General features: G+C 50.1%; 1 protein-coding gene across 1 annotated transcript in view; it reads left to right on the top strand.

Moving 5' to 3' along the window:
- The window catches only part of LOC135820793 (inositol 1,4,5-trisphosphate receptor type 1-like), a 117,437-nt gene that overhangs the window by 97,964 nt on the left and 9,473 nt on the right, over positions 1-10,000 (top strand). Inside the window, exons 51-61 of the mRNA XM_065333836.1 lie at positions 97-302; positions 838-949; positions 1,608-1,810; positions 2,215-2,310; positions 2,745-2,864; positions 4,633-4,734; positions 5,341-5,533; positions 6,079-6,210; positions 7,334-7,506; positions 8,693-9,070; positions 9,568-9,711. Coding sequence (XP_065189908.1) covers positions 97-302; positions 838-949; positions 1,608-1,810; positions 2,215-2,310; positions 2,745-2,864; positions 4,633-4,734; positions 5,341-5,533; positions 6,079-6,210; positions 7,334-7,506; positions 8,693-9,070; positions 9,568-9,711 — 1,859 coding nt within the window. The remainder of the gene's footprint in view (positions 1-96; positions 303-837; positions 950-1,607; positions 1,811-2,214; positions 2,311-2,744; positions 2,865-4,632; positions 4,735-5,340; positions 5,534-6,078; positions 6,211-7,333; positions 7,507-8,692; positions 9,071-9,567; positions 9,712-10,000) is intronic.

Below are 10,000 nucleotides of genomic sequence, written 5' to 3'. Positions count from 1 at the left end.
CTTAACCCATATATGGGCATCTTGCCACTCAGCTAGCTCTCTTATAAGGCGGATTTTGTCGTCATTGCATATTGCCCATGTGTTTTGTGTATTTAGATCCGCTTGGAAGGCTCAAGCGTCAGAATTCCACTTCACCGCCCACGCCCGGGGGTGGCTCGCGCACTGCATCACCACTGGAGGACAACAGGCCGGGCAGTCAGCTGGACGAGGATATTGTTCTCAATGTCGGCGTGGTGGCCGAGGTAGAGCCCATTCTCAGGTTTCTGCAGCTGCTGTGCGAGACGCACAACCACAAATTGCAGGTAAGACGTGTGTGGTGTAGTTTATAATGGTGTTGTGTGCTGGAGGATGAGGGCCAGGGCAGGGGAGGGGGGCAAGGGCAGGGATGGACCTGGCTAGTTTGGCAAATGTATCTGTGGGTAGGAGTGTGCGTGCCGCATGCTATTTAATGCATGCATTGATGTGCAATTTGCGTAGCTACCTCGGCCTGCACAGGTACAGTGTGGCATGGGTGGCAGTACCTTGTGGTTCACATCCAGAGCGTGTATGTTATGTTGTACAGCCTCCATTGCTCGCATACCGTACGTGTGTCCTGTTCCTTCTCTGCTTGCATGATTTCTCCGCACATGCATGTCTTGACTATAATTATCTGTTCAAAGTGGCTCACATGACGCTGTTGTGGTGGCGGAAATATTCACATCGTCTTCTTTTCTTCCTGTTTTCCCGGACTGTACGCGCACGCGCACGTGTGTGTGTGTGTGTGTGTGTGTGTGTGTGTGTGTGTGCTTGCTTGCATGTGTGTGTGTGTGTGTGTGTGTGTGTTTGCTTGCACTGTAGAATTACATTCGCAAGCAGCATAACACACGCAACAGTTACAACATGATACACGCTACATTACAGCTGCTGTGTGCTATGTGCGGTGGTGCTACTGGCGGCATGGGATTGTTAGGTAAGCTTGCTGGTGTTGTTAGGTAAGCTTGCTGGTGTTGTTAGGTAAGCTTGCTGGTGTTGTTAGGTAAGCTTGCTGGTGTTGTTAGGTAAGCTTGCTGGTGTTGTTAGGTAAGCTTGCTGGTGTTGCTGGTGTTGGTGTTGTTGGTGAGATCTTATTTTGTATCGCTGACCAAATGGGGAGTGATTTGGTGTCTGTATTTCTGTCTTTCTGTCTGTCTTTCTGTCTGTCTGTGTGTCTGTCTGACTATCTGTCTGTCTGTCTGTCTGTCTGTCTATCTGTCTGTCTGTCTGTCTGTCTGTCTGTCTATCCGTCTGTCTGTCTGTCTTTCTGTCTGTATTTCTGTCTGTCTGTCTGTCCGTCTATCTGTCTGTTTGTATTTCTGTCTGTATGTCTGTCTGTCTGTCTGTCCGTCTATCTGTCCGTCTGTCTGTCCGTCTATCTGTCTATCCGTCTGCCTGTCCGTCTATCTGTCTGTCCGTATGTCTGTCTGTAAGAAGAGTCTGCTCGAAAGGTCAACTCAGTCGTGATCCCTTCTGTCCTTCTGTTCTATCTGCTACTTTTTGATGGGATCAAGTACCGGTTTGTGCTTGCTGTTTGTGCATCCTCTACTTGCTGTTTGTGCATCCTCGGCTTGATGTTGTTGTTGTTGTTGCAGGTTTGTTTGTGACCCAGGCCAAGGTGCCGTTGATCAACCAGTGCCTGGAGACGCTGACCGAGTATTGCCAGGGACCGTGTGCGGACAACCAGTCGGCCATTGCCAATCATGACAGCAACGGTATTGACATTGTCATCGCTGTCATGATGAACGACATTAGCCCACTGCAGGAGACTAACATCAACCTCGTACTGCAGCTCAAGGTAACTCTCTACTGCTCATGGAGGATCTTTTCACGAAATTTAATCATGCCACACGTGTATAAAACTGTATATCAGTTGAGCCGATATGAAGTTGATTGTGGTGTTTTCTTCTGCCACCGTATACCTTTATGTCAAGTTACGAGTGTTGTATCACCCCACCAAATTGACAGCGCTGTACGTATTGCTGCTGCTGCTCATACTGTTTTCATTGTTGTTTCAAATCTTTATTCTCACGATTGCCTATGGCCAATAAGAGATCGTAGAGTGAGATTTACATAGACGTCTTGCGACGCAAGATTAAAGGGAATTTCATGATTAGCAGTGAGCTAACTAGGCATTTGGGTTGTTGTTGTCACCATCGTCCTTGTCGCTGTCATTGTTATTGGTGTGATCGTTCTGTTCAGAACAACGCCAGCAAGTGCTTATTGGCTATCATGGAGAGTCGCCAGGACAGCATCCTGGCCGAGCGCATTACCCAGCGAATACAACCAGCAGATCTGGTAAGTGTTCACACACTGCAGACTGTGTGTATACATGGCAAGTATTTGCACACTTCAGATGATGTGTATACATGGCGAGTGTTCGCACACTGCAGACTGTGTGTTATGCATCTATGCATGGCAAGTGAGCAGAAGTGCTTAGATGCCCTGAAGCAGGACAACGGAGAACATTTCGCAGACGGCAGCTTGAACTTAAGCATTTGTTTGTATTGTTGTAGGTTATCGATATCCAGTCTATGCTACGCGCTGAGTGAGGCAAGCGCCAAAGTAAAGAACATTCAGGAGCGCCATAGGCTTGCACCTTATCGTTATGGCGCCTTGCTTGAGCGAACTCGCCCCGTGACTTTCTTGTTCTGTGATGCTTTGTTTGTTGTATTCAACGTCCATATGTGCGCGCTTCGTATATGCATTTGTTCGTGTGTGTGTTTCCGCAGCTCAACCTGTGTGTCAACGCTTTTGCAGCCGGCAAGGATAGCCGTTTTGTGGACGCTGACAGCGAAGACGCTTTGTCGGCAATAACAGTTGGCCATAATCTCTACATCTTAGCTCATCAGGTATTGTCAAAATGAGGGCTGGCATTTTTTTGTTTTTTTCTACAAAATCCACATACCTCCAGACTTATTATTATTATGTGCTTGTTCGCGTAGACATCAGCATGGCCTGCAGCTGCATTAATGGGCATGCAAATCACGCAAACCAGCCAAAAGTGTTCGCATAAGCCACTTCGAATAGATACAAAAGACCATAACAGTTTCATAAAAAGAAGAAATATGCGAAAAGAAGACAAAAACTAGGGTGCCGACACCACTCGGGCACAGATGCCCACCCAACCGCTTCGGTCAGCAGCAAGGGCACGGAACGCCTCCAGATCGACTTTGCTTGACAAGGAAAGTCCAATCCGCTTGGCATCATCTTGTAGTAGCGTTGGTAGTGTGTGTCTTGGTCGTCCCCTCCAGCCCGCTGGACGAGGCTCTGCGAAGTACGCTCCCATGGCCAGTGATGGTGGGGAGTCAGCCGGGAGCCGGAGGACGTGCCCAAAGAGCCTCCACCTAGCTCTCAAGATGATAATGCCGAGAGGAACCGCGCCGGTACGCTCATAGAGCCTCTCGTTCCTAATCCGATTCGGGAACACAATGCCGATTAGCGCCCGCAGCTGTTTTCGGTGGAAGGCCTCAATACGGCTCAGCTGCTGTTTCGTTGGTGCCCATGTTGCACAATTGTAGCAGAGTACAGGGAGTAAAAAGGCATTATAGAGCCGGATGCGGAGATCCTCCGGAACTAGCGACCTACGGATCCACAGCGTCCAGAGTTTACCAAAGGCAACAGTTGCCAGTTGCTGTCGCCGTAGCATATCCTCGGCATCACCTAATAGGGACCCGAGTTTCTTGGTGGTTCGCCACTCCTCCTCGATGCGATCAGTGTGCCGTTCGATGTGCGTGTGCTCTGTTTTGGTCTCATTCACTTTCAAATCCCATTCGAGGAGCTTGTTGGATATGGTTGGAAGGAGGGTCCTCAGCCTCTCACCATCAGTAGTCACGAAATCCACATCGTCGGCGTAGGCAGTTTCAGTTGGTAACCCCAGGGAGATATCGGCAGGGGGACGTGGTAGAAGAAGAGGCCGGACATCACGCAGCGCACCCTCAAGGTACACAATGAAAAGAACAGGAGACAACGAGTCACCTTGGGGTGTGCCGCGGAGAGTGGGGAATGACGGACCCTTAGCGGATGGGAGTACAACCCACAGTACGGTGTCCTGGAGGAGGTAACTGATCATTCGGATTTCATCCGGCTGCAAGAACGATCCCAGCACCGAGATGAGCCGTGGCCTGCTTATACAGTCAAACGCTTTTGACACATCAATGCCTAGGATATCCAGCGCACAGCGATAGCGTTGGCATCGAGCCGCCAACCATCGGTATGACCACACAACATCTGTGGTGCTTCTGCTGGGGCGGAAACCACTCTGTGTGTGTGCAACGAACACTGGGGTGAATAATGGAGTGTGGTGGTGGGGCCCATTAAGCTCCGCCGACCAGAGGTCTCGGCTTCATAGCCCCATTGCGGAGGTGTTTCCTTGCTTACAGGACACTTGCGAGCATAATTGACTTGTGATAACTGTGGCCAGGTTTTAAACATGTGTGTATATGGGTGTGGTTGTTTGTGTGTGTGTGTGTGTGTGTGTGTGTGCGTGTGTGTGCGTGTGCGTGCGTGGGTGCGTGCGTGGGTGTGGGTGGGTGTGTGTTGCATGCGTGCGTGCGTGCGTGCGTGCGTGCGTGCATGCGTGTGTGTGTGTGTGTGCGCGTGTGTCTCAATCTTGTGTAGTTATCACGTGATGACAAGGAGCTACAGTGTGCCATGAAGCTGTATCAGGACAGTGGCGATGAAGGCATCCTTTACTACCACCAACACACTGCACAGATTGAGGTAAGGTAGAGACTTGTTCTGCGAGCCGCCAGACGAGTGCTATACGCGTGAGCGGACTTTCTACTGTACCCCTATTGTGGTCTGCATGACTTGAGGTCGTGAGGTTTGTGCGGCTCACGGAAGCGTTGAGGTGGTGCGTGACATAGAAATACCTGCCTTGTATTGAAGCCTGTCTCATGTAGAAGCCTGGAAAATTTCCCCAAAAAGTCATAATATAAGCTGCGGCTTGGTGATGGTGATAATGACTGTGATCAAACATGACCACGTCGATTTATACAGCTTGTTTTGGTTGTATAAAACTACTGGTGGTGATGCAACATACACTGTGAGATCTAACGTTAGAAATGACAAGGCCTTATCGGAATCACCAGTGGCTCTGCTGTTGCTGAATGCATTGCACTGCCTACCGTATTCTCTATTGGTCCAGGTGTTCGCTTGTGTTCTGTTGCTGTTTTTTGTGCTCTATTGATAAGTGGGTTGTAGTAGGCTGTAGTACGTTACTTTGTGTACATCATGTGTATGCGGTGTTGGTGTGTGTGTGTTGCTGTTGTGTGAAAGCAGTCTTCTTTTGTGTTCTGTTATTGTTTGCTTGTGCTCTGGGCGTAGATTGTTCGTGAGGATCGTCGCATGGAGCAGATCGTGTTCCCAGTTCCCACCATCTGCAGCTACTTGACCAAGGACAGCAAGGACAAAGTCAAGGAGACTGTTGTCCCCGACAACCAGGGCAGCAAAGTGCCAGACTTTGCTAATCGTGTCGAGAAGCTCTTCATGGAGATGAAGTGGCAGAAGAACTTGAAAGGTAGGCAAGGCTGCTTGCCTTGCTTGCTTGGTGCCTGCCTGCCTGCCTGCCTGCCTGCCTGCCTGCCTGCCTGCCTGCCTGCCTGCCTGCCTGCCTGCCTGCCTGCCTGCCTGCCTGCCTGCCTGCCTGCCTGCCTGCCTGCCTGCCTGCCTGCCTGCCTGCATGCATGCCTGCCTGCCTGCCTGCCTGCATGCCTGCCTGCCTGCCTGCCTGCCTGCCTGCCTGCCTGCCTGCCTGCCTGCCTGCCTGCCTGCCTGCCTGCCTGCCTGTCAGGCTTGTGTTGTTGGTCTATTTTGGCTGGTTGTCCGCACATTTTGATAAGCTGTAAGCGTGGAGTGAGCACATGTTGTAGAGTTTGTGTACATCTACTTCGTTCTACATGACACTCAAGAGTATACTCTGTATGTGCACATGCGGGTATGTCTGGGTGCTGCTGCTGCTGTGTGCGTGTGTGTGTGTGTGTGTGTGTGTGCGTGTGTGTGTGTGCATGCGGGTGTGTGTGTGTGTATGTGTGTGACTGCGTGCGTGTGTCCACCAACATCCAGACCGGTCTCTTCTATACAGACTATGTCAAATGGAGAACGTCTGGTCACGTGCCTCCTTCATGCTGGCGGTCATCATCAATCTTGTTGTCGCCATCTTCTATCCGTTCGATAACTACCGAGAGTTTGTCGGAGGTTAGTATTCTCACTTGGTGCATTGCCTAGCTGCAATTCAATTTCATGTTGTGTTGAGTTGCTTGTTCCTAGTTCGTCAACAATGATGTGAAAGACTATAGAAACTCGTGCGTTGTGTCCGGCATCCCGAGTCTGGAATGTCAGAGTGATTCCGTTGCAAGCGCTGTGTTGAGTATGGCGCTGCTGTCGATCAGAAATTCCGTATTGACTCTTGGATAGAAAGTAGAAAGTTATTAGAAACCCTATTCGCGTGGCGTAATGGAGAATACAGTCATGTAGTATACCATAGGCCGAGGCCGAGGCGATTTTGACTGTGTATAGCGCATTGGACCGCATAGTGCACGGCCCTTTGGATCGTGTACGGCACCTTGGACCATGTATTTGTGTATTGTATTTTATTATTTTACTTGGGCATTCCCAACAGACCCCAAGGTCTTCTTACAGGGTGCCCAAACCATGTAAGGCACCTTGGACCATGTAAGGCACCTTGGATCGTGTAAGGCACCTTGGACCACGTAAGGCACCTTGGACCCTGTAAGGCACATTGAACCATGTAAGGCACCTTGGACCATGTAAGGCACCTTGGACCATGTAAGGCACCTTGGACCATGTACGGCACCTTGGACCATGTAAGGCACATTGGACTGCATAGAGCGCCGTGGACCGGATAGGGCTTCTGGACCTCCTTGCGCTCCTTACACTGCCCTTGGGCGTAGAACAACATCATAGGGAGCAATTGTTCACTGACATTATACTGACACGTGTATGTGTGTGTGTGTGTGTGTGTGTGTGTGTGTGTGTGTGTGTGTGTGTGTGTGTGTGTGTGTGTGTGTGTGTGTGTGTGTGTGTGTGTGTGTGTGTGTGTGTGTGTGTGTGTGTGTGTGTGTGTGTGTGTGTGTGTGTGTGTGTGTGTGTGTGTGTGTGTGTGTGTGTGTGTGTGTGTGTGTGTGTGTGTGTGTGTGTGTGTGTGTGTGTGTGTGTGTGTGTGTGTGTGTGCACGTGAACGTGAACGTGTACATGTGTGCGTGTGCATGTGTACGTTTGTGCGTGTACGTGTGTGCATGTGCATGTATCCACGTCTGTTTTACACTCACTCTGCTACATGCTACATGCCCACTCTCAGCCACGACAGTGTTCTTCCACATCTCCACACTGATCACCATGCTGGGCTGCTGCCTGTCACATGTCAAGTTTGGCAGTGGCGAAGCACTGTACCTATTCCTGTTCTGTCTGCTCTCCGAGATGATCATACACCTGGACGAGGGGAAGACTCTGTTCTTTCTTGCAGCCACTCAGGTAAGGATTCTACAGCACAGTAAAACCTGTGTTTGATTGGTCATATTCCACAATGGGAATCACTGGGAATCATTCTTGCCCGTTTGTTTGGTCAGGTGATGCTTACCCATTCCCATTCCAGAATGATTGTCATTTACATTCCGAAAATGCCCAACCAAACGCAACCTAAACCCTGTGTTTGCCGGACCCTGCACCAAGCGGAATCCTGTATTGACCGGGCAAATTGTCATGTGCTATGGATCGAGCTTGCATCCTTGGATCAAGCGGCATCCCGTCATATCGGGATAAGCTCCACTGCACCGAGGGCGTCGTCCGGTTAGGGCCGGTTTTACTGTACATGCGTGAACACAAGGATACGAAGAACTTCAGGACGACTTTATCTGCAGCTTCAAGTCTCGTTCACAGGAGTCAGAATGGCTTTGTTTCACGCTGGCCAGTCATTCGGCAGCATGATTGTTAGAAATCTCTGCACGTGTGTATTGATCACTGTGTGAGCAGTGGAAAGCACAGGTCATCTGCGTTGTGATACTCTGTTATTTGTCAGGTACTGGCACACATGTACTAGTATTGCACATAATTGTATGCATGTGTGTGTGTGTGTGTGTGTGTGTGTGTGCATGCGTACATGCCGGTGTGTGCATGCGTACATGCCTGTGTGTGCATGATTGAACTTCAAATTACTGTAAAAGCCATTATTCTAACGAGGCGCATATTATAACGATTTCCCCAAGTTGACTAGTTTACGTGTACCAAAGGTAACGATTCTCACTCATTCTCAACGCTCAATAGGACAGTATATGTATCGATTTCTGTATAACGATTTATTTCTATTTTATTGACAGATGTCTCCTCGTTAACTCGTTAGAGTTAGCACTTCATTATATATATGGCTTTTACAGTACAGAAAAACCTGTCAAAGGGGACCACTCGGATAAGGTGACCACCTGTCCTAGAAGACCATTGAAACCAGGACCAAGGGATGCTATGTCCAGCAAAACGACCCTGTATAAGGAGACCCCCTGGTAATAGAGACCGCCCTTTGAAGGTCCCTTGAGTGGTGGTCTTAGACAGGTTTCACTGTAAGTGATGTGTGCATGGGCACTTGCTGGTATGTGATGTGTGCATTCACGAGGTGTATCTGTACTTGCTTCTCCCGTTCTTCATCCACCCTGTGCTGCTGCTGCAGCTGCTCAACCGGTGCCTATGCGTGCTGGCGTTTCTCGGCAATCACGGCTTCTTCTACCACGAGGACACCGCCGTGCACAGCACAACACGCAGCGGTGGTGGCATGGAGGCAAGCATGAGCGATGAACTGGCCAGCAACCAGGCGTCGCAGGAATCCGTGTTGGAAAACAGCAACTACTGCGCCGACAATGACGACTGTGTTGGTCTTCTTGCATCCGGGCCTGACGATGAGAGTAGAGGCAAGGCTGATGGAGCAATGCAGGCGCAGTCGGTGACTGCCAGTTTCCGCAGCCTGAGCACGTTTGATGTTCACTACCAAGCGGTGTACTTGCTGATCTGTCTGCTCGGCTTCGTGCATGTGTTCTTCTTCAGCTTGCTGGTAAGTGACTGTGGTGTTGCTGGTGGTGTTGCTGGTGAAGCTGGCGGTGCTGGTGGTGCTGGTACTGGTGGTGGTGTTCGTGATGGTGATGGCGGTGCTGTTGGAGCTGATGCTGGTGGTACTGGTGGTGGTGTTCGTGATGGTGGTGGCGGTGCTGCTGGTGCTGGTGCTGGTGGTGATGCTAGTGATGCTGGTGTTGGTGGTGATGCTGGTGATGGTGTTGGTGGTGGTGGTGGTGACGGTCTGGTGATGGTGGTGGTGATCCTCGTGATGCTAGTGATGCTGGTGGTGGCAAAGCCATGTGCTCGTATATGTGTGGTATGTGTACGGGAAACTCTGGACTCATGCCATGGAGATTTGACGAGGATATTCTAGTCCTATGTTTCACTTGGGCTCCGTTCATAAGAATCGTAGCTGGCGCGTATGTTGTGTACGAGTGGGCGTTCAAGGTTTCACCATGACACCGCCTATTCATCTCTTCTACGTTTCTCGTGCAGCTTTTCGACATCTTGTTCCGCGAGGAGACTCTGTTGAACGTCATCCGCAGTGTCACCAAGAACTCACGCTCTCTTTTGCTGACATTCTTTCTCGCGCTCATTCTCATCTATATGTTCTCATTGATTGGCTACGTCTTGTTCCAGGTAGGTCTACTGACACCGTCATGATTCACTTCCCTCTCTCTCTCTCTCTCTCTCTCTCTCTCTCTCTCTCTCTCTCTCTCTCTCTCTCTCTCTCTCTCTCTCTCTCTCTCTCTCTCTCTCTCTCTCTCTTTCTCTTTCTCTCTCTCTCTCTCTCTCTCTCTCTCTCTCTCTCTCTCTCTCTCTCTCTCACACACACACACACACACACACACACACACACACACACACACACACACACACACACACACACACACACACACACACACACACACACACACACACACACGCT

Source organism: Sycon ciliatum, chromosome 7 (genome assembly GCF_964019385.1).
Source record: "Sycon ciliatum chromosome 7, ocSycCili1.1, whole genome shotgun sequence".
In the NCBI taxonomy this organism is placed as follows: domain Eukaryota; kingdom Metazoa; phylum Porifera; class Calcarea; order Leucosolenida; family Sycettidae; genus Sycon; species Sycon ciliatum.
This window is presented reverse-complemented; position numbering and strand designations above follow the sequence as displayed.